This window comes from Oncorhynchus mykiss, chromosome 13, assembly GCF_057628025.1.
Source record: "Oncorhynchus mykiss isolate SJ-2025 chromosome 13, ASM5762802v1, whole genome shotgun sequence".
In the NCBI taxonomy this organism is placed as follows: Eukaryota; Metazoa; Chordata; class Actinopteri; order Salmoniformes; family Salmonidae; genus Oncorhynchus; species Oncorhynchus mykiss.
The window spans coordinates 26,848,139-26,873,764 of NC_143034.1; the positions used below are offsets into that span (position 1 = coordinate 26,848,139).

The 25,626-nt window shown below is 43.2% G+C and overlaps 1 protein-coding gene across 1 annotated transcript in view; it reads right to left on the reverse strand.

Annotated features, from left to right (window-relative positions):
* Positions 1 to 25,626, reverse strand: part of LOC110485803 (bMERB domain-containing protein 1) — a 39,250-nt gene that overhangs the window by 6,713 nt on the left and 6,911 nt on the right. Inside the window, exons 2-3 of the mRNA XM_036940468.2 lie at positions 20,504 to 20,624; positions 580 to 653 (exon numbers count right to left, since the gene is read on the reverse strand). Coding sequence (XP_036796363.1) covers positions 580 to 653; positions 20,504 to 20,624 — 195 coding nt within the window. The remainder of the gene's footprint in view (positions 1 to 579; positions 654 to 20,503; positions 20,625 to 25,626) is intronic.

The window sequence follows — 25,626 nt, forward strand, 5'->3', positions numbered from 1 at the left end:
TGGTATATTGGCCATATACCACAACCCCTCTGGCCTTAATATAGCTGTTATAAGGCTTTATGAATGCATGCATAAGGACACCTACAGTAAAGTGTTACCAACTATTTTACAGCACAACAATTTACACATATCACAGGATACAAAGACAATGTCAGTTTCATTAAGCACAAATGAATTTATCCATACTCAGCCCCACATGGTCCCAGCTGAGTATGAAAGATGGGTATTGTTTGTTGAGAAGTGTTTATGCTTATGACACAACACCACTTCCTGATTCTGTGTGTACTCTGAACCTGTAGAGGGTGTGGTGTTGGACAGAGGTCAGGAAGAGATTGTCTGTCCAATCAGAGGCAATCTTTCCTGCCATTGACGGCAAGTTTTACAGTATGTCTGGAATTTAACCCTCTACAATCCATTGTACCTTAGTCTGCAGTTCAAGACCTCTCAGTAGTTGACCTCTCCATCCAAAACACTATTCTCATACTCATTGCCCTAACTAAAGTGAAGAAAACAATATAAAAAAGAATAATAATAATAAATAAATAATAGTTGGGCACACAATGTAAACATAGATTATACCTGGTATGGACACCAGTTTCTGGAGCTCCTTCTTGAGGCGAGTGATTTCCTTACACAGCTGAATGTCATCCATCCTAAAGACATAAACATTGAATGATTTAAAACCCCTGCATTATTCACAATCATTCAGCAAATGGTCCAATCGAAGTTTACATGTATTTATTCAAATGTTTTGTCATTTAGCAGACGCTCTTATCCAGAGCGACTTACAGTAGTGAGTGTATACATTTTTGATACCAGTAACCCAGTATCACAGCATCACAGAGCCTAGAGACATCCATTACTGTCAGCTAACTGAGAGGCTCACCTCCTCGACCTTTCTACTTGTCAGGTAGGATGAACAGGGATGGCGGTGGGCAAGGTGCAGAATCCCTCCCATGTGGCATCCCAAGCTCCAGAGAACAGCCACTAGACTCAACAGGATTCATCACACTTGGACTGTAATGTTGAACTCTAAAATCATTCCATGAGTTAGAGTTCTTTCAGGTGTGACATAAGACTTCTCTGGTATTCTCTACAGCGCCACATCCAATACCATTACTGTCTCTGAGCAGCCAGCCTCACATCTCCGATGTTATTTAACGTCAATGGTAGAAAGCCCCCCCCCCCCCCCCCCCCCCGCTCAGCCTGTACTCAGCTGCCTTTCTCTCTCCCACCACATTGTACTGAACCCACTGGCACAGCTTTAAACAGAATGCCTGACTTATTAGATATTTCAGATTCTAAACAGTGTCATCAAAGGCTAAAAACAAGATCCAATTATTAAATAAACACTGCTGGGCTTCCATACATTGCCTGTGCCAAAACCTCCCTCCTCCAATGAATGAGGAAAGGATTCTCTCGCTCTCTCTCTCGCTCCCTCCCTCCATGTAACACTTTCCAAGCATTACAATACAGGGAGTAGGACTAGGCGCTCTGCTCCATGTGATTAGACCAGGGATTCTTCAACTTTTTCAGCCTGGGACCCACATGAGAAATTCTGTGATTTCCTGGGACCCAAGCTTATGAAAACCTGCAACTATAGGTACATATCGGTACATTTAATTGCCCTTATGTTTAAAACAAATGCAATATAGACAAAAACACATGACAATGAAATGAAATACCCATATAAATAGCGATTCATGTTTATTTTTCCCCATTAAAAACACTCTTACATATCTGTCTAGGTTGGAATGGTTGGTGTTAAAATACAATAAATCATTTTCATTCCGAACTGGAATAAATTGATCATATCACACAGACGTAGACCAGAAAACAAACACGCAAGCGCACACACACACACACTCCTAATGAAAGGTGTGTGGCTGATTGAAGTTTTCATCAAGAATGTCTATTCTGGGCTCAGTTTTTGACAGTGCAACCCTAAGGTCATGCTCAGCATTGAGTCTGTTTCTGTACTTGTCTTTAGTTTGCTCCTTGGTCATGAGACCTAGTGACTTCAAACAAGGTTCAGAATGTCCACTCAGTGGCCCTACACATTGCACACCCTTTAGTTTGTCAATTTTCCTCTCATATGGTTTTACATTAATTTCAACCTCTCTTTCGTATCGTCTGAGATCCCCAAAGATTGGAAATCTGCCGCGGTCATCCCCCTCTTCAAAGTGGGAGACACTCTAGACCCAAACTGTTACAGACCTATATCCATCCTACCCTGCCTTTCTAAGGTCTTCAAAGCCAAGTTAACAAACAGATCACCGACCATTTCGAATCCCACTGTACCTTCTCCGCTATGCAATCAATCTGGTTTCCGAGCTGGTCATGGGTGCACCTCAGCGACGCTCAAGGTCCTAAACGATATCATAATCACCATCGACAAAAGACAATACCGTGCAGCCGTATCCATCGACCTGGCCAAGGCTTTCGACTGTCAATCACCGCATTCTTATCGGCAGACTCAACAGCCTTGGTTTCTCAAATGACTGCCTCGCCTGGTTCATCAACTACTTCTCAGATAGAGTTCAGTGTGTCAAATGGGAGGGCCTGTTGTCCGGACCTTTGCCAGTCTCTATGGGGGTGCCAAAGGGTTCAATTCTCAGGCCGACTCTCTTCTCTGTATACAGCAATGATGTCGCTCTTGCGGCTGGTGATTCTCTGATCCACCTCTACGCAGACGACACCATTCTGTATACTTCTGGCCCTTCTTTGGACACTGCGTTAACTAACCTCCAGACGAGCTTCAATGCCAAACAACTCTCCTTCCGTGGCCTCCAACTGCTCTTAAATGCAAGTAAAACTAAATGAATGCTCTTCAACCGATCGCTGCCCTCATCTGCCCACCCGCCTAGCATCACGACTCTGGACGGTTCTGACTTAGAATATGTGGACAACTACAAATAAACTCTGTAAACTCTCCTTCCAGACTCATATTAAGCATCTCCAATCCAAAATTACATCTAGATTCGGCTTCCTATTTCGCAACAAAGCATCCTTCACTCATGCTGCCAAAAAACCCTCGTAAAACTGACTATCCTACCGATCCTTGACTTCGGCGATGCCATTTACAAAATAGCCACCAACACTCTACTCAGCAAATTGGATGCAGTCTATCACAGTGCCATACGTTTTGTCACTAAAGCCCCATATACTACCCACCACTGCGACCTGTATGCTCTCGTTGGCTGGCTCTCGCTTCATATTCGTCACCAAACCCACTGGCTCCAGGTCATCTATAAGTCCTTGCTAGGTAAAGACCCGCCTTATCTCAGCTCACTGGTCATCATAGCAGCACCCACACGTAGCACGCCCTCCAGCAGGTATATTTCACTGGTCACCGCCAAAGCCAATTCCTCCTTAGGCTGCCTTTCCTTCCAGTTCTCTGCTGCCAATTACTGGAACGAATGGCAAAAATCACTGAAGCTGGAGACTCATATCTCCCTCACTATCTTTAAGCATCAGCTATCAGAGCAGCTTACAAATCATTGCACCTGTACATAGCCTATCTGTAAATAGCCCATCCAACTACCTCATCCCCATATTGTTATTTATTTTATTTTTTGCTCCTTTGCTGCACCACAGTATCTCTACTTGCACATTCATCTTCTGCACATCTCACTCCAGTGTTTATTTGCGAAATTGTAAATATTTCGCCACTACGGCCTATTTATTGCCTTACCTCCCTAATCATACTTCATTTGCACACACTGCATATAGACTTTTGTATTGTGTTATTGACTGTTTGTTTGTTTATTCCATGTGTAACTCCGTGTTGTTGTTTGTGTCACACTGCTTTGCTTTATCTTGGCCAGGTCGCAGTTGTAAATGAGAACTTGTTCTCAACTGGCTTACCTGGTTGAATAAAGGTGAAATAAAACATTCAAAAAATACTGTATGTGGGAATGTCTTATGTCCGTCCTACATGTAGTGTTGGTACATGGAATATTCCTCAACTGCATAGATCATAAATTGCTATTGCAAATAGAAGTATTATGTTCAACAACTGACATTTTCAGATATTATTTTGACAAACACACTTTGGTGCTTACAATTCATTCTCTATTGTCATAGATTTGGTGGGCACTGTGATCAAAGATCTGTGATCTTTGTGATATGACTTTCTTTAAGCACGTACATACTGATGAAACTGTCACTTAATATTTTTTTCTTAAAGTCTACAAACGCTCTACATTTATTCACTCTGTGATAGGCTTGGATCATATACACTACCTTTATTATTGTCCTGTAAATCATTTAGTGCCTATAATTTAGGCTGTGTGTGTAGAATGGGGCATAAAGGAAATTATGCATTATGTTTACATAAAACAGAGAATAATTCAAAATGAGAAGCTCCTGCCATGGAAAAGACAACTGGGTGGACAGGAAGTGTAAAGGAGGGGAAATAACTCAGAACATGCAGCAGGACACCTGCGGGTCTTTGTAATGCAGGTTTGATAGTTATATTTTCAATAATGAATGGTTAGCTGTTATGTGACAATTAGGTCAAAAACTCTATTTTATTTGTTGGTGTAGATGGCCAAGGAAGGTGCACAGAACTTCCCCAACATCCCAAATTCATATGGAACCTTCAAAAACACATGGAGCAACTGCGGAAAGAAATGGCTGAGGATATACTAAAAATGTCTGGTATGTAATGACATTTAATTCAAAGTAAATGTAAATTCTTTATTTTTATGTAGTTGTGTGGGACATGTTCAGTTCATGCCTATGATTTCAGAGTTCAACAAAGCCAACAACTGCTTCATGTGTGCCACTGATAAAGAACCTGGATGTGGCCCAAAGACTGACTGGGTTAGTAACTTCATTTAACATGTTTATAATCTTTTGACAACAGTAAGACAATTTATGATATCACACAATGGATGGCTAATTCGTCATTCGTCATACTGCATTGATATTTGATATTATTTATAACGTGTTACGCTTGGTTTTGCTTTGATCAAATGTTTTGCATGCCAACGGTGGTTCCATGTGCTGTGCCTAGGAATGAAGACAAAAGAGTAAAGAGTAAAGAACACAAACTGGAAGTGCTGTCTTTGTTGTTGAAAATGTATGCTATACCCCATCCACACTGAAGAGGCTCTGAAATGTACATCAACCAGGAATAAAGAGAAAGTTAACACTGTGAAATGTTTCATACTTAATTGAAGTTAAGTGTCTGTTGACATGTTGGAAAAGATTAAAGGTCTACAATTTCTGTTTAATTTGTCAATATTACATTTTTATTCATTGGTTTACTGGCCACCATTGCTGTGGTTACATGGTCAGTATATGTATTGACCAGCAAACCCACTGCAGCCTACCTCACAAGCTCACTCTCCATCCCTGCTTTGGACAATTTATAGCATGACTCTCATACTTTGCCCTTTTCCTTTATGGTTGATATTAACGACGAAAGGAGATATTTTCTGTCTCTCTCCTATTGTGTACCGCTGTTAAATACTGTGGAAAAAGAAAGAAACATGGAAAATAAGTACTTAGAACTACCAATTATTGTAGATAAATACTAAAGAAAATAATAAACACAACACTGGACTGAACCCCCTTAATTGTCAAACTAATATTAATGTACAACAATATAGAAGATACATGACTAGAGGTTATGCAATATGGGTGTATATCCACTGCATGCTTCTTAGGTGTGTAATTGACATGACCAAGGAGCTGTTGCAACTTTGAAACTATGAAAAATGTACGTTACACCGCGTGATTTTACAGTACACAAACAAGAGTGTGCAATACAGAAGGGTAGTCAGCGGACATTCGGTCACATGACCAAGGAGCTATTGAAATGTTACATTTAGAAAAATTATTGTAAAATCATGTGAGATGAAAATAGACAAACTGACATGCTGACCAGACCGGACACGTCGCGTGCGCGAGCGTCGCAAAATAAATGTTGAAATCCATGTTATTAAATTATTGCACCCACACTGCTCGCGTGCGCCAACGATCGTCTGCGACGCCAAGAGCTAAAAGAGAACTCATTCCTATTTCTGACGCAGATCACGCTGCAAGTCCTGCCTCTCCCATCTCCTCATTGGTTTATAGAAGCAGGTACCCACGTGCCATCTCCTCAATGGTTATACCCACGTGGGTGACTGAAAGACGAACTGTTTTGCCGGTAGTCGTGGTAATACAATGAAAGTTTAGATGCGATAACCATGTAAGTTAAACGATGAAAAAGTCTGGAAGGAGGAGAGATGACTAGAAACGATTCGGTTGTCCGTTTTATGTGTGGATTAATTGCTGGAGTATAGGTCCTTGTGCATTTCAGGTAAAATAACAACTCAATGTTTATATCCCAGGACAAATTAGCTAGCAACAGCAAGCTAGCGAAATCGGACAAATGAACGTTAGCTAGCAAGTGCAAGCTAACTAGCCAAATTGCCATACATGTTTAATGATTTTCGACCTGTCCCCAAATTAATGTCATTGGTTCAGAGTTTGTTTTGATATTTTAAACTGCGTGTCATGATCGCGTTTGGTGTGGGGGGGCAAAATAAATGTATGCACGATAGGGCACGATGGCACACGCGCCCAGCCGGTTTGGGTTCCGTGTGAAGGGTTTGCAATGTGTAGGGCCACGGAGTGGACATTCTGAATCTTATTTGAAGTCACTAGGTCACATGACCAAGGAGCTATTAAAATGTTGAAAAATGCAGGTAAAACCATGTGAGATGAAAATGGACAAACTAAAGGGTGTGCAATATAGAAGGGTAGTCAGTGGACATTCTGAACCTTGTTTGAAGTCACCAGGTCACATGACCAAGGAGCTGAAAATGGACAAACTAAAGGATGTGCAATGTGTGTCTATGCCATCGAGTTAGCTACAACCAGTTTTGAAAGTGTTAGGAGTAATGGTTAAAGAGCTATTGAAATGTGAACATTTTGATTTGTCACTTTGTTGACGGTCCCTAACTGCTGTTGGTGGACCTAAGGAAAACTACAGGCGAATATCCGTCGAATATCCAACCTGAAACTCTCTTTACCTCGGTCAATGCTAGCTGACTTACTTTTCCACTGTCGAAGCACTGTTTTCTGAAGCATTATGGAGCCGTAACGTTATACCCTGTCAGCGATTGTAAATGGAGCTTCGTAGTATTCATTACCCTGAACAAAGGTGAAGTATGAACCCACCCACACCCGTGTACAACTACTTATCACCTTGCACCTTATTCCCATCATTCTCCTGATCCGTAAACCAGAGCTCATTTGAGACAGATGTTTCTGCAGATTTTTTTAACCACAAAATTAGATTGTGATTCCAAAGACAGAGGATAGAGTCCTCTTATCCACGAGAGAAGTCTGTTCAGTGAAATACTGTTTCTTCAGTCAGATCCCTCATCTCCTTTGTTGTTGTAATTATGTTCATATTTATCATTTGAGAAGCCTTTGCTGCCAAACGGGAGGTTGCGTCAATTGAACTGACTTCAACAAACGTGGAGTGACTGCACGGATGCCCTTTGATGATCATTTAAGTCCGGATAAACTTGCTAAGGCAATAATTAAACGTTGGGCAATTGATGTTGTTCATAACCACTTTGTAGGTGTTCTGAAATAACTCCCTGGGTTTACCGTCATGCTGTGGATGTTTTGTCAGGACGTGTCATTTTAATTTGTTCGTTTTGAGCGACTCATTACTAAGCACTTCCCTGCACAAAACACATTGTGGGCGCTTCTGGTTATTTCTCAAAGTTTGTATGGAGCGAGTGAGAATGACAAGGCAGTGGCTGACAGCGCATCATCTGCTGCTGAACCACAGCCCTGCAGCGTGTGGGTCGCGAAGTGATCTTCAATAAAACTGCAGAAAAAAAGATCTCGTAAACAGCAAAGCACAAGGCATCTCCCTCCCACTCGCGCAGCTGGCAAATTGAGCAGAGACACAGCTGCTAAGCAGAGAGCGCACTGAACAGAGAGTGCAGTTGCATTTGGCAAAATCAGTTCCAGTATTGAATGAAATAATTATACATTTACTCTGACACGTCGTGACCCACCATTAGTGGTGGGCCCTTTAAAAAAAGCTGGGTTAGACAAACATCCAGGTCTCGTCAGAAGAGGACAAATACATAGTGCCGCTGCAGGGAGGAAGACAGAAAAGAGGAAACCACCAGAGATATTCAGTTAACTGGCTGTTAACAGGGTATCAGTGTTTACACATGCACTTACATGCACACCCGTAGAATGATGCCGGAGAGGATGGCTGATATTTTAAGTGCTCCTAACCAACTGTGCTATTTTAATAATGTATAGCTAAGCTAAGGGTAGTTTTTTCAAGCAGAAATGTGCATCCTGTTGCACAAACTCAAAACAGTTCTGGGACACTGTAAAGTCCATGGAGAATAGGAGCACCTCCTCCCAGCTGCCCACTGCAATGAGGCTAGGAAATACTGTCACCACCGATAAATCTACTACGATTGAGAATTTAAATAAGCCTTTTTCAATGTCTGGCCATGCTTTCCACCTGGTTACCCCTACCCTGAACAACAGCCATCCACCCCCCACAGCAACTCGCCAAAGCCTCCCCCATTTCTCCTTCGCCCAAATCCAGATAGTTGATGTTCTGAAAGAGCTGCAAAATCTGGACTCCTACAAATCAGCCGGGCTAGACAATCTGGACCCTATCTTTCTAAAATGATCTGCCGAAATTGTTGCAACCCCTATTACTAGCCTGTTCAACCTCTCTTTTGTATCGTCTGAGATTCCCAAAGATTGGAAAGCTGCCGTGGTCATCCCCCTCTTCAAAGGGGGTGACACTCTAGACCCAAACTGCTACAGACCTATATCTATCCTACCCTGCCTTTCTAAGGTCTTCGAAAGCCAAGTTAACAAACAGATTACCGACCATTTCGAATCCCACCGTACCTTCTCCGCTATGCAATCTGGTTTCAGAGCTGGTCAAGGGTGCACCTCAGCCATGCTCAAGGTCCTAAACGATATCATAACCGCCATCAATAAGAGACATTACTGTGCAGCCGTATTCATTGACCTGGCCAAGGCTTTCGACTCTGTCAATCACCACATTCTTATCGGCCGACTCAACAGCCTTGGTTTCTCAAATGATTGCCTCGCCTGGTTCACCAATTACTTCTCTGATAGAGTTCAGTGTGTCAAATCGGAGGGCCTGTTGTCCGGACCTCTGGCAGTCTCTACGGGGGTGCCACAGGGTTTGATTCTCGGGTCGACTCTCTTCTCTGTATACATCGATGATGTCACCCTTGCTGCTGGTGATTCTCTTATCCACCTCTACGCAGACGACACCATTCTGTATACTTCCAGCCCTTCTTTGGAAACTGTGTTAACCTCCAGACGAGCTTCAATGCCATACAACTCTCCTTCCGTGGTCTCCAACTGCTCTTAAATGCAAGTAAAACTAAATGCATGCTCTTCAACCGATCGCTGCCCACACCTGCCTGCTGTCCAGCATCACTACTCTGGACGGTTTTGACCTAGAATATGTGGACAACTAAAAATACCTAGGTGTCTGGTTAGACTGTAAACTCTCCTTCCAGACTCACATTAAGCATCTCCAATCCAAAATTAAATCTAGAATCGGCTTCCTATTTCGCAACAAAGCATCCTTCACTCATGCTGCCAAACATACCATTGTAAAACTGACCATCCTACCGATCCTTGATTTCGGCGATGTCATTTACAAAATAGCCTCCAACACTCTACTCAACAAATTGGATGCAGTCTATCACAGTGCCATCCGTTTTGTAACCAAAGCCCCATATACTACCCACCACTGCGACCTGTACACTCTCGTTGGCTGGCCCTCGCTTCATACTCGTCACCAAACCCACTGGTTCCAGGTCATCTACAAGTCTCTGCTAAGTAAAGCCCCGCCTTATCTCAGCTCACTGGTCACCATAGCGGCACCCACCCGTAGCACACGCTCGAGCAGGTATATCTCACTGGTCACCCCCAAAGCCAATTCTTCCTTTGGCCGCCTTTCCTTCCAGTTCTCTGCTGCCAATGACTGGAACGAACTGCAAAAATCACTGAAGCTAGGCTGGCTTCCGGGTTGGATGCACGCTGTGTTAAGAAGCAGTGCGGCTAGGTTGGGTTGTGTATCCCATACGGGAGTTGTAGCGATGCTATTCATTGACTACAGCTCAGCGTTCAACACCATAGCGCCCTCAAAGCTCATCACTAAGCTCAGGACCCTGGGGCTAAACACCTCCCTCTGCAACTGGATCCTGGACTTCTTGACGGGGCAGCCGCTAGGTAGTTTGGGTAGGTAACAACACATCCGCCATGCTGATCCTCAACACATTGGCCCCTCAAGGGTGCGTGGTCAGTCCCCTCCTGTACTCCCTGTTCACTCATGACTGCATGGCCAGCCACGACTCCAACACCATCATCAAGTTTGCCGATGACACAACAGTGGTAGGTCTGATCACCAACAACGAGGGGAGGGGAGCCTACAGCCTATAGGGAGGAGGTCAGAGACCTGGCCGTGTGGTGCCAGGACAACAATCTCTCCCTCAACGTGATCAAGACAAAGGAGATGATTGTGGCCTACAGGAAAAGGAGGACCGAGTACGCCCCCATTCTCATCGACGGGGCTGTAGTGGAGCAGGTTGAGAGCTTCAAGTTCCTTGGTGTCCACATCACCAACAAACTATCATGGTCCAAACACACTAAGACATGAAGAGTCGTGAAGAGGGCACGACAAAACCTATTCCCCCTCAGGAGACTCAAAAGGTTCTACAGCTGCACCATTGAGAGCATTCTGACTGGTTCCATCACTGCCTGGTATGGCAACTGCTCGGCCTTCGAGAGTAGTGCATACGGCCCAGTACATCACTGGGGCCAAGCTTCCTTCCATCCAGGACCTCTATGCTAAGCTGGTGTCAGAGGAAGGCCCTAAAAAATGTCAAAGACTCCAGCCACACTAGTCATAGACTGTTCTCTCTGCTACTGGAGCGCCAAGTCTAGGTCCAAAAGGCTTCTTAACAGCTTTTACACCCAAGCCATAAGACACCCAAACCAAAAAGTTTATTTTCTTTTCTTTGAATTTACTACAGAGACCTACTTTGATCTTCACCAATACAGCCAAGAGACTGCTTCTTAATAAAATACTAAGTCTTAATAAAGAGAGATGTACAAGAAGCTAATATTTTAAGAATTGGCTGAAGAACTTGTAAAGGTAGATTGCAAGAAAAATGTCTCCTAGACAGTTACTTCTCTCCTTGTGAACACATCAACGTTGTTTTAGTACGATCCTGAACCTACGTAGGAACACACTAGGAAGTAAAGTGACCCTGGCCTGTATCCACAAAGCGTCTCAGAGTAGGAGTGCAAATCTAGGATCAGTTTAGTGTTTTAGCTCATAATGAGTAACATTACATGGACAGAGGGGACCTGATCCTAGATCAGCACTCTGAGACGCTTTGTGAATAAGGGCCCAGGCAAGTATATATGTGCTCTCAACCAGCAGCCAATGTATCCATTGACAGAGGGTCATAAATCCATAACAGTAACATGTAGGAGCCTTGCTGCCTGTCCCAGTCTAGTTTATACACCATATTCCAGTCATTAGGTCCCAATAAATGATGGAAGTGCTGATGCTGAAGCCTTGTTTTCAGATCACAGTGCAATCTGTCAATCACTGATCTAACACTCCTTCACAGGCCAATCATGACGTCATCCCAACGCTGAAACACACAGGATGGGGGGAAATCCCAGAAGTGTGAAACCATGGTAAACACGGATCTCAACGTGCCAATCACCATGGAAACCACGGGTCTCAAAGTGCCAATCACTGAGGATATATCAGGCTGACCTCTGACACCTATCCTGGGAGGTTAACTCAAAGCAGCCTGGGTAAAGGCTGAAGCAGACTGAATATAAACGCAGACACATAGTCATTTCCTTACATGCCACACGTTGTCAGTAAGTGGTGGTCAAAATACTAACATTCCTCTAGAGCAGGGGTAGGCAACTCCAATCCTTGTGGGCCTGATTGGTGTCACATGTTTTCTCCATCCCTAGCAAACACTGCTGATTAATCAAACTGCATTCTAAACTGAAGATCATGATTAGGTGATTATTGGAATCAGGTGTGTTAACTGGGGCTGGGGCAAAACTGTGACCCCAATCAGGCCCTCGAGGACTGGAATTGCCCATCCCTGCTCTAGAGGCTGGAGAGTGGTGTCAGACAGACAGGGTACATCATCCATGACTAGGAGGATGAGACATTAGACCATAGTGAGTTCTGGTCTCCTGCCACATGACACATTTCCCTTCTGAGGAAGTGATGACTCATAGGTCAGTGTAGTGACGTACTGTAGAGCAGAACATTATTCATTCTGTAGTGTAGATAGAGCAGAACACCACTGCTGAGTGAGGGGGTCAGCTACAGTGTCATCATTAGTATGCTACATCATTGTTAATTCAGGACTAAGTGGCAGCGGTATAATTAGAATGTTGTGGACATGACTACTGAGTGAGGGGTCAGCCAGGTGACATCATTAAGAAGGGTCAGCACTAGCTACTGAGTGAGGGGTCAGACTAGTGACGTCATTATGAATGGACAGCACTAGCTACTGAGTAACGGTGCTTTTAAGACAACTGGGAAAGATGAAAAAAAACTAGCTCAAATCATGGCGTCCGTGATCTTCAGGTCGGAAAGTTGGATCCAAGTCGGATCTCGTTTTTTCAAAGTTCCTGGTTGTCTTGAACCACTGAAGTCTGAAGTCAGACATTTCCGAGTTCCCAGCCTAGTGACATCACTAGCTCCTGAGGGAGAAGGTCAGTTTAGTAGCATTATCAATAGGGAAGATAATAGGGAAAGTTGTTTTTCACTCCAGCTGAGAGGGACAATGCCCTAAGGTTTATGCACTCACTCACTGTTGTAAGTTGCTTTGGATAAAAGCATCTGCTAAACGGCATATATTATTTATTGTTATATTACATGCAGTAAACAGTTCATTGTCGGTTTACAGGTTGCCTAGATGAAGCTGAATCGTGACTTGTACAGTTTATAGTTTGAACCCATGCTACTCTATTCTTTATCTAAAACAAAGAGAATGGCAGGGCACTGTTCTTATGGTTCCCCCTGTCTGTAGGACAACTGTAGCCCTCCAGTAACCCAGTTTCACAGCATTACAGTTGGGTAGCTGAGCCTAGACATCCATCACTGTCAGCTAACTGAGAGCCTCACCTCATCTACCTCTCTACCTGTCAGACGGGATGAAGAGGGACCTGCGGTGGGCAAGGTGTAGAATACAGAAGATGTATGACCTGAAAGGAACCCCACTGTTCTATTTAAACAGATTATACTCCCTTCTATTCTATTATAATGAAATCGTTGAAGCAACTTTGCTTCTATTCTTTGTTATTATTGTTATGAGTGGTGTGTTGAATGGGTTTTCTATAAACTTGATTTGATCAAGTCATGATTTACTCATGTTCCCGAATTGGCAACATACAGGGATTATTATACTAACTACTTACACTTTATATGCTCCGTCATACTCAAGAAAAATAAAATAATTTGTGTGTTATTAGTTTAAGCAGAATGTTTTTGTCTATTGTTGTGACTTAAAGGAAGATCAGATACATTTTTTGACCAATTTATGTAGAAATGCAGGTCATTCCAAAGGGTTCACATACTTTTTCTTGCCGCTGTAGTATTTGAACTTAGATCTGATTAAGTGACATACAGTTGAAGTCGGAAGATTACATACACCTTAGCCAAATACACTGCTCAAAAAAATAAAGGGAACACTTAAACAACACAATGTAACTCCAAGTCAATCACACTTCTGTGAAATCAAACTGTCCACTTAGGAAGCAACACTGATTGACAGTAAATTTCACCTGCTGTTGTGCAAATGGAATAGACAACAGGTGGAAATTATAGGCAATTGGCAAGACATCCCCAATAAAAGAGTGGTTCTGCAGGTGGTGACCACAGACCACTTCTCAGTTCCTATGCTTCCTGGCTGATGTTTTGGTCACTTTTGAATGCTGGCGGTGCTTTCACTGTAGTGGTAGCACGAGACAGAGTCTACAACCCACACAAGTGGCTCAGGTAGTGCAGCTCATCCAGGATGGCACATCAATGCGAGCTGTGGCAAGAAGGTTTGCTATGTCTGTCAGCGTAGTGTCCAGAGCATGGAGGCGCTACCAGGAGACAGGCCAGTACATCAGGAGGCGTGGAGGAGGCCGTAGGAGGGCAACAACCCAGCAGCAGGACCGCTACCTCCGCCTTTGTGCAAGGAGGAGCAGGAAGAGCACTGCCAGAGCCCTGCAAAATGACCTCCAGCAGGCCACAAATGTGCATGTGTCTGCTCAAACGGTCAGAAACAGACTCCATGAGGGTGGTATGAGGGCCCAACGTCCACAGGTGGGGGTTGTGCTTACAGCCCAACACCGTGCCGGACGTTTGGCATTTGCCAGAGAACACCAAGATTGGCAAATTCGCCACTGGCGCCCTGTGCTCTTCACAGATGAAAGCAGGTTCACACTGAGCACATGTGACAGTCGTGACAGTCTGGAGATGCCGTGGAGAACGTTCTGCTGCCTGCAACATCCTCCAGCATGACCGGTTTGGAGGTGGGTCAGTCATGGTGTGGGGTGGAATTTCTTTGGGGGGCCGCACAGCCCTCCATGTGCTCGCCAGAGGTAGCCTGACTGCCATTAGGTACCGAGATGAGATCCTCAGACCCCTTGTGAGACCATATGCTGGTGCGGTTGGCCCTGGGTTCCTCCTAATGCAAGATAATGCTAGGCCTTATGTGACTGGAGTGTGTCAGCAGTTCCTGCAAGAGGAAGACATTGATGCTATGGACTGGCCCGCCCGTTCCCCAGACCTGAATCCAATTGAGCACATCTGGGACATCATGTCTCGCTCCATCCACCAACGCCACGTTGCACCACAGACTGTCCAGGAGTTGGCGGATGCTTTAGTCCAGGTCTGGGAGGAGATCCCTCAGGAGACCATCCGCCACCTCATCAGGAGCATGCCCAGGTGTTGCAGGGAGGTCATACAGGCACGTGGAGGCCACACACACTACTGAGCCTCATTTTGACTTGTTTTAAGGACATTACATCAAAGTTGGATCAGCCTGTAGTGTGGTTTTCCACTTTAATTTTGAGTGTGACTCCAAATCCAGACCTCCATGGGTTGATACATTTGATTTCCATTGATAATCTTTGTGTGATTTTGTTGTCAGCACATTCAACTATGTAAAGAAAAAAGTATTTAATAAGAATATTTCATTCATTCAGATCTAGGATGTGATATTTTAGTGTTCCCTTTATTTTTTTGAGCAGTGTACATTTAAACTCAGTTTTTCACAATTTCTGACATTTAATCCTATTCCCTGTTTTAGGTCAGTTAGGATCACCACTTCATTTTAAGAATGTGAAATGTCAGAATATAGTAGAGAGAATTATTTATTTCAGCTTTTATTTCTTTCATCACATTCCCAGTGGGTCAGAAGTTTACATACACTTGGTAGCATTGCCTTTAAATTGTTTAACTTAGGTCAAACTTTTTGGGTAGCCTCCCACAGGCTTACCACAATAAGTTGGGTGAATTTTAGCTCATTCCTCCTGACAGAGCTGGTGTAACTGAGTCAGGTTTGTAGGCCTCCTTGCTCGCACACGCTTTTTCAGTTCTGCACACAAATTTTCTATAGGATTGAGGTCAGGGCTTTGTGATGGCCACTCCAATACCTTGACTTTGTTGTCCTTAAGTTATTTTGCCACAGCTTTGGAAGAATGCTTGGGGTCATTGTCCATTTTCTTTAATAGTAGCCTCTCTAATATCAAACATGTAGGGTGTGGTGTACCACAGGGTAGCTCTCTAGGCCCTTTACTCTTTTCTATTTTTACCAATGACTCGTCACTGGCATTAAACAAAGCCTGTGTGTCCATGTATGCTGGTGATTGAACCATATACAGTGCCTTGCGAAAGTATTCGGCCCCCTTGAACTTTGCGACCTTTTGCCACATTTCAGGCTTCAAACATAAATATACAAAACTGTATGTGGGACACAATCATGAAGTGGAACGACATTTATTGGATATTTCAATTTTTTTAACAAATCAAAAACGGAAAAATTGGGCGTGCAAAATTATTCAGCCCCCTTAAGTTAATACTTTGTAGCGCCACCTTTTGCTGCGATTACAGCTGTAAGTCGCTTGGGGTATGTCTCTATCAGTTTTGCACATCGAGAGACTGAAATTTTTTCCCATTCCTCCTTGCAAAACAGCTCGAGCTCAGTGAGGTTGGATGGAGAGCATTTGTGAACAGCAGTTTTCAGTTCTTTCCACAGATTCTCGATTGGATTCAGGTCTGGACTTTGACTTGGCCATTCTAACACCTGGATATGTTTATTTTTGAACCATTCCATTGTAGATTTTGCTTTATGTTTTGGATCATTGTCTTGTTGGAAGACAAATCTCCGTCCCAGTCTCAGGTCTTTTGCAGACTCCATCAGGTTTTCTTCCAGAATGGTCCTGTATTTGGCTCCATCCATCTTCCCATCAATTTTAACCATCTTCCCTGTCCCTGCTGATGAGCTGTGTTGCTTTTACGCCAAACATAACATTTTGCATTGTTGCCAAAAAGTTCAATTTTGGTTTCATCTGACCAGAGCACCTTCTTCCACATGTTTGGTGTGTCTCCCAGGTGGCTTGTGGCAAACTTTAAACGACACTTTTTATGGATATCTTTAAGAAATGGCTTTCTTCTTGCCACTCTTCCATAAAGGCCAGATTTGCGCAATATACGACTGATTGTTGTCCTATGGACAGAGTCTCCCACCTCAGCTGTAGATCTCTGCAGTTCATCCAGAGTGATCATGGGCCTCTTGGCTGCATCTCTGATCAGTCTTCTCCTTGTATGAGCTGAAAGTTTAGAGGGACGGCCAGGTCTTGGTAGATTTGCAGTGGTCTGATACTCCTTCCATTTCAATATTATCGCTTGCACAGTGCTCCTTGGGATGTTTAAAGCTTGGGAAATCTTTTTGTATCTAAAACCGGCTTTAAACTTCTTCACAACAGTATCTCGGACCTGCCTGGTGTGTTCCTTGTTCTTCATGATGCTCGCTGCACTTTTAACGGACCTCTGAGACTATCACAGTGCAGGTGCATTTATACGGAGACTTGATTACACACAGGTGGATTGTATTTATCATCATTAGTCATTTAGGTCAACATTTGATCATTCAGAGATCCTCACTGAACTTCTGGAGAGAGTTTGCTGCACTGAAAGTAAAGGGGCTGAATAATTTTACACGCCCAATTTTTCAGCTTTTGATTTGTTAAAAAAGTTTGAAATATCCAATAAATGTCGTTCCACTTCATGATTGTGTCCCACTTGTTGTTGATTCTTCACAAAAAAATACAGTTTTATATCTTTATGTTTGAAGCCTGAAATGTGGCATAAGGTCGCAAAGTTCAAGGGGGCCGAATACTTTCGCAAGGCACTGTACGTGTCAGAAACCACAGCTAATGACGTCTCTAAAACCCTTAACAAGTTATCAGTATAAAAGACACCTGTCCACAACCTCAAACAGTCACACTCAAAACTCCACTATGGCCAAGACCAAAGAGCTGTCAAAGGACACCAGAAACAAAATTGTAGACCTGCACCAGGCTGGGAAGTCTGAATCTGCAATAGGTAAGCAGCTTGATTTGAAGAAATCAACTGTGGGAGCAATTATTAGGAAATGGAAGACATACAAGACCACTGATAATCTCCCTCGATCTGGGGCTCCACGCAAGATCTCACCCGTGGGATCAAAAGGATCACAAGAACGATGAGCAAAAATCCCAGAACCACACGGGGGGGACCTAGTGAATGACCTGCAGAGAGCTGGGACCAAAGTAACAAAGCCTACCATCAGTAACACACTACGCCGCCAGGGACTCAAATCCTGCAGTGCCAGACGTGTCCCCCTGCTTAAGCCAGTACATGTCCAGGCCCATCTGAAGTTTGCTAGAGAGCATTTGGATGATCCAGAAGAAGATTGGGAGAATGTCATATGGTCAGATGAAACCAAAATATAACTTTTTGGTAAAAACTCAACTCGTCGTGTTTGGAGGACAAAGAATGCTGAGTTGCATCCAAAGAACACCATACCTACTGAGAAGCATGGGGGTGGAAACATCATGCTTTGGGGCTGTTTTTCTGCAAAGGGACCAGGACGACTGATCCGTGTAAAGGAAAGAATGAATGGGGCCATGTATTGTGAGATTTTGAGTGAAAACCTTCTTCCATCAGCAAGGGCATTGAAGATGAAACGTGGCTGGGTCTTTCAGCATGACAATGATCCCAAACATACCGCCCGGGCAACGAAGGAGTGGCTTCGTAAGAAGCATTTCAAGGTCCTGGAGTGGCCTAGCAAGTCTCCAGATCTCAACCCCATAGAAAATCTTTGGAGGGAGTTGAAAGTCCGTGTTGCCCAGCAACAGCCCCAAAACATCACTGCTCTAGAGTAGCTCTGCATGGAGGAATGGGCCAAAATACCAGCAACAGTGTGTGAAAACCTTGTGAAGGTATATAACGTATATAACAAAGTATTGAGATAAACTTTTGTTATTGACCAAATACTTATTTTCCACCATAATTTGCAAATAAATTCATAAAAAAATCCTACAATGTGATTTTCTGGATTTTTTTCTCATTTTGTCTGTCATAGTTGAAGTGTACCTATGATGAAAATTACAGGCCTCTCTCATCTTTTTAAGTGGGAGAACTTGCACAATTGGTGGCTGACTAAATATTTTTTTGCCCCACTGTATGTTGTTCTGTCCTTCAGCTATTCTTGTCTATTAATGTTCTGTATTATGTCATGTTTCATGTTTTGTGTGGACCCCTGGAAGAGTAGCTGCTGCTTTTGCAACAGCTAATGGGAATCCAGATAAAATACCAAAAAAACAATTGTATCTTCCTCCCACCCACACACAAAGGTCCCAGCACAGACCCCCAGCAACCTCCCTATTCCCTCTTCTTCAGTGTCCTCCTTCTTGGCTATTTCTTCCTCCCACACTTCCAGCAAAAAGGCTTCCCTCTCTTTAGGGCTGTAGCGGTCATGAAATTTAATCAGCCAGTGATTGTCAAGCAAATAACTGTCAGTCTCACTGTAACTGACCATCAATTAACATAAACACATTTAGCATCTTCTGGCTTCCACACATAGTCTACAAGCCACTGATGCAGACCTTTGGAACATCTATATTTTAAAAAGTAAAATAAATACATGTAATATAGCCTACACCTTCACAATAAGTCCATTATTTATTTTAGACAGGTCTAAAGAAGCATGATATGAAGATAATGTAGTCTAGTTCAGATGAACAGAATAGCATACTCTGAGTTGTCCTTATGTTAGGTCCTGATGTGGCTATGCCAAATGGCTGTAGGCTAAACTAGTTAATTTAGCAGACAAGATTTGCTTGGAATTCCGTGGCATTATATTTTATATTATTTTATAGTATGAAGAATACAAACGATTTGAGGGTGTGCACACATGCAACTATTCTGTTTCTTATGCTGGGCAGTGATAGGCTAATATTGTCACCCATCAGACTATTCTTGATTTAATCTTGTCTTTACATATAGTAAATAATATATGTATGACATTTGTTTTGATTAAGAATGGACCATTATCATGCACCTGTCTCGAAACAGGGGCAGTGGGGGAAAAATACATGTCTGCGCACTTAAAGAGTGAATGGAGGATACTTTTCCTGTGGTTCATTTCCAGCCAGGCAGCCTATACTCCTGTTGTAAAGATAAACAATGTGCTTAATATTAGGAAAGTTGAGGAATAAATATAGTAGGCCTAGTCTATAGAAAGCTTAGGGGAATCTCCTCTTTTTAGTAGAGGCCATCACTCTTTTTTCTCGTACAATTGCATAGCCTATAAAAATGTGGTGGTAAATGAGCTCATGGGCTCTCATGAAGTGTTTGATTAGATTTTTAGTTACATTTGCGTTGATGTCAGAGTGATTTGAGGGACAATAGAGGGCTGAGTACCAGGCAGTTAGAAGGTTGATAGGCTACTAATGACCATCAGCAGCATCAGAGCTTGGAGAAGCCTAATTACCGTGACTAACCGGTCACATGGAATATGATGGCCTTCATGACTCGTGACCGCCGCTGTGGCGGTACTAAAGTCACCGTAACAGCCCTACCTCTCTCTCCCCCTCCTTCATTCCTTCCTCTCTTTCCACTCTCCCTCCTGTGTGGCATCCCAAGCTTTAGAGAACCACCACTAGATTGAACAGGATTCACCACACTTGAACTGTATTGTTACACACACACACACACACACACACACACACACACACACACACACACACACACACACACACACACACACACACACACACACACAAGCACACCACCCTGCTATTCAGAATAATACATGACAACACAGTAGCGATATCTAGATTAGAGATATCCAGATTAGAGATAACAGACATACAACATACTCACATGTATCGGAGTTCTGACTCTCTTCTGACCAGCACATCTCGAATCCTGTCAATCTTGAACAGCTCTCCCTCGATGTCATCTATGGTGATGGTGGAGTCTGCCATGGAGACGATGTCCTCTTCTGATCAGAGAGAAGGACAGACAAACGTTCTGTTTTTTCTATTAAACTCCTTTCCAGTTCTACATTTTGGAATGATATGGATATGGTAGAATAGGTAGGCAAACGTGTGCTCACGTGCAAACATGCTCTCACACACACACACACACACACACACAGTCGCACATGCACACGCACGCACACACACACAGTTGGATTGGCATAGCAAAGTAACATTGTGACAAGATAAAGCTTGCATATGCATAAATATGGCTGTATCACACATGTCCTACTGTAGCATAATGGATAAGGTAGCTTGGGACAAGATCATCATCTTTGTATGCTGCCCAGCAAAACATTGATTTTGTCTGGTTCAATGCAGGCTAAGGAATTCAATTAGGGTTTGTTCCAGGATTAATCAAATACATACAGTTGAAGTCGGAAGTTTAAATACACCGTAGCCAAATACATTTAAACTCAGTTTTTCACAATTCCTGACATTTAATCCTAGTAAAAAATCCCTGTCTTAGGTCAGTTAGGCTCACCACTGTTTAAGAATGTGAAATGTCAGAATAATAGTAGAGAGAATGATTATTTCAGATTTGATTTCTTTCATCACATTCCCAGTGGGTCAGAAGTTTACATACACTCAATTAGTATTTGGTAGCATTGCCTTCAAATCATTTAACTTGGATCAAATGTTTCAGGTAGCCTTCCACAAGCTTCCCACAATAAGTTGGGTGAATTTTGGCCCATTCCCCCTGACAGAGCTGGTGTAACTGAGTCAGGTTTGTAGGCCTCCTTGCTTGCACACACTTTTTCAGTTCTGCCCACACATTTTATATAGGATTGAGATCAGGGCTTTGTGAAGGCCACTCCAATACCTTGACTTTGTTGTCCTTAAGCCATTTTTCCACAACTTTTGAAGTATGCTTGGGGTCATTGTCCATTTAAAATACCGATTTGCGACCAAGTTTTAATTACTGATGTCTTGAGATGTTGCTTCAATATATCCACATACTTTTCCTCCCTCATAATGCCATCTATTTTGTGAAGTGCACCAGTCCCTCCTGCAGCAAAGCATCCCCACAACATGATGCTGCCACCCCCATGCTTCACAGTTGGGATGGTGTTCTTCGGCTTGCAAGCCGCCCCCTTTTTCCTCCAAACATAACAATGGTCATTATGGCCAAACAGTTCTATTTTTGTTTCATCAGACCAGAGGACATTTCTCCAACAAGTACGATCTTTGTCTCTATGTGCAGTCGCAAACCGTAGTCTAGATTTTTAATGGCGGTTTTGGAGATGTGGCTTCTTCCTTGCTGAGCAGCCTTTCCGGTTATGTCGATATAGGACTGATTTTACTGTGGATATAGATACTTTTGTACCTGTTTCCTCCAGCATCTTTACAAGGTCCTTTGCTGTTGTTCTGGGATTGATTTGCACTTTTCGCACCAAAGTACGTTCATCTCAAGGAGCCAGAACGCATCTCCTTCCTGAGCGGTATGATGGCTGCTTGGTCTTATGGTGTGTATACTTGCGTACTATTGTTTGTACAGATAAACGTGGTACCTTCAGGCGTTTGGAAATTGCTCCCAAGGATGAACCAGACCTGTGGAGGTCTTGGCTGATTTCTTTTGATTTTCCCATGATGTCAAGCAAAGAGGCACTGAGTTTGGAGGTAGGCCTTGAAATACATCCATAGGTACACCTCCAATTGACTCAAATTATGTCAATTAGCCTATCAGAAGCTTCTAAAGCCATGACATAATGTTCTGGAATTTTCCAAGCTATTTAAAGGCACAGTCAACTTAGTGTATAAACTTCTGACTGACTGGAATTGTTTTGATAATCTATCTGTAAACAATTGTTGGAAAAATTACTTGTGTCATGCACAAAGTGTCCTAACCGACTTGCCAAAACTATAGTTTGTTAACAAGAAATGTGTGGAGTGGTTGAAAAACGAGTTTTAATGACTCCAACCTAAGTGTATGTAAACTGCTGACTTCAACTGTACACAGCAAAAACTGAAAAACAGAGAGATATGCTTCTTAAAAAAATAAATCTAGCCGGTGCCTAGCACTTTATCTCTGATGAAAACAATTCATTTAGTCACAAAATCCACGCTTTGGCAGCAAGTTGGAGGCTACTTCCTCAGTCATTGTTATGAGAAACGTTGAAGGTAAAAAACCTTTCAGTCTTTGAGTACAAAGACTTTTTACCAATTTCCCAGCGTGTGAGAAGCAGAGGTAGAAGAACTGTGTTCCTTATAATTACTGTTGATGGTCTGAACCCATGGAGACTCTGGGGAACCATTTGAAAAAAGAGTTGACTGTCCGAGTGCTCTGGTGCAGACTGGCTCACACAGTGAGTGAGTTAGTGAGTAAATGAGAGAGACACTGAGCGAGAGAAAGAGAAGGTTTGCGCACGAGTGAGTCTGCCTATGTGTGTCCTACCTCCCTCACTCCCTTTGAGCGGAATATAAATCACCAAGAAAAATAAGTCTAAGTATGAACAGCTACTTATGTGGTTTTACAACGGCGGCCAGACATCAGCACAAGGAAATACCTAACAGAATGACATTATAATAAATACTTATGTTTATGTCAATGTGCATTTCTTGAATTTATGCAGGGCACACCTTGCCAGGCCATTTCTTTAAGTTGCTTTATAACATTTACTTGGCTTTATACTACTTTGGTAACCAAAGTGTAATTGCTACTGGTAGTTTACCATCCTTTACCTCTATTCCATCTAACCTGCTGTTACATAATGTGATCATAGACAACCTTTATAAGCTTCGTCACATCTCAGCCGCTACATCTCACTCATTTATCTGTCTGCCCCAAGCTGTTAACATCAAGCTTCGTTTTCCCTCAGTCCCAATAACTAGTGTGAGATGGAGCAAGTTCAAAGCATTTCAGCTTCAGACCCGGTGCAGAATTTCAATTGAGCTAAACACTCTGCCATGACATCAAACATTCCACTGCGTCCACCGCCCCAACTCCCTATTGCTTTCACAGATTTATGCCTACTTGTCGCACAAAAGAGAATTATACATTTATTTACCATCTGATCCTAGATCAGTATTTCTTGATCAAACGTTCAACTGCATCCATTCTCCACAACTGCCTATTTCTTTCGCAGATTTACACCTCCAAGTCACAGAAAAAAACTGATTATACATGGATTTAACTTTATTTATTGATCCTAGACCTGTCAGAAAGACCAGTAATTCCTTGTTGAAGGCGTATTGAGGTATGCTGATGAGTGTCCTGTGTGCCAAAAGACTGTGTTAGCCTGCTGAGCTAAAGGAAGTCAGAGGTTCAACAGTTCGGTCAGTCTGCCTTCTCTTCCTCCGAGTCTCTTCTGAGTCTCGTCTGCTGGTGTCTTGGTTCCCTAGCGGCTCTGCTAACTAACTCTTCCCCGCTGTTGAGCAGCTCTGTGTTGAGCCCGACTAACTGAGACACTAGCTGGGCTGGGGATTGAGAAACCTCACACCACCACCCCTGACTTACAGAGAATCTGATAGTCTCCTTCTTCCTCCTGAGGGATGAGACTGTCTACTTTGATACTCTTTACCATGGCAAATACATACAAGATGTGTGTTTTGTCTGAAAGTCAATTGAAAATAAAGCGGAGAGAGAAGGGTGGGGGAGAGCGAGAGAGAGATATCCTTTTCTCCTCCTCACACAGGCTTGCCCCAGGGATGGCAGGCTAGACTGGGCTTGATGTGCAGAATCAGATATAACATCCTTTGAGGGAGCTGAAAGGAAGAGAAGAGGTGTATTCTAACTAGCACCAGCGGTGCGTTGTTACATCTGCTCCTGCCACGCCCTCTACTGCTCATCCTGTGTCTCCTTGACCTGCCGCCACTCCCCCAGTGCTCTCTCCCTCCCTCTGTGTGATTGTGTGGGTGGAGACAGGTGTGCTGGAGTCAGAGCAGATCCCCACCAGCTGCATCCTGTTCCATAATCAAGCCCTCTACAAATACTCGGCCTGCCACTTCCACGCTGCCAGATCATAATCTTTAATCAGTCAGTCTACGCTTCTAGCTGTTTGGTACTGATAGATCTTGTTATCCTGTTGTGCCTGTTTTCCTGGCCTGATGCTGTTTTCCTCTCCGCTACATTTCCACCCACTCTGACTCTGGTCCCTGTCTCCAGTCCCACGTCTCATCATCCTGCTACTCTGTCCTGGATTCCCCTCCAGACCCGCTTACCCTGTCCCAACCCCTTTCACTCCAGCCTCAGCCTCAGCACCTGGTTTCCTGCAACCCGCCCAAGCTTCCCCTGACCTGCACTCCATCTTCCCCCTGTGTTTCAATAAATACCTTGATTACTTCATCCCAGTCTCCTCATCTGAGTCTGCTCTTGGGTTCCCCTGTTCCACTAACATGCGTGGGTAAAATCACTGGGGAAGCCAAGCCCCTGTCCACAAGCCCCATCCACAAAAAAAGTCATAATACAACCTATATAGCATGTACAGTAACAGACAGTTACATGTAAGCTAGTTAATGTTTCTGACATTTTCGGTCCACTAACTATTGATGTAGCACCACGGAGAGTCACCGCAAGTCACAAAGAAAACAGGAGCTGCCTCCACTATTCCGGCACCATTTCAACTTCAACATTTCAACATCATCAAATCACCTCTGCTGAGTCTAATACAGTGACAACTCAAAGATACCAAAAACAATTTAGTCCAATCAATGTAAGCTAAATATGATGTGGTTGTCCATGGTTCTGATTTCTGTGTGTGTGTGTGTGCATGTTTGTAGAGAAAAGCCAATGCCATCCTCCTCTCTTTGATGTTGACAAAACGTTCTATCACTCTGTCATACAGTACATTCTTTTCATTTTTGTTGTCCTAGGCTACTTGGCTAAAATGCTTGCTCGCTAGCCTAACTTCCATTCATGGCAAACTTTGGCTAGTTAACATTATCCTTCTACATCTAGCTACATATTGAACTTGTATCAAATCAAATTGTATTAGTCACATGCACTGAATACAACAGGTGTAGTAG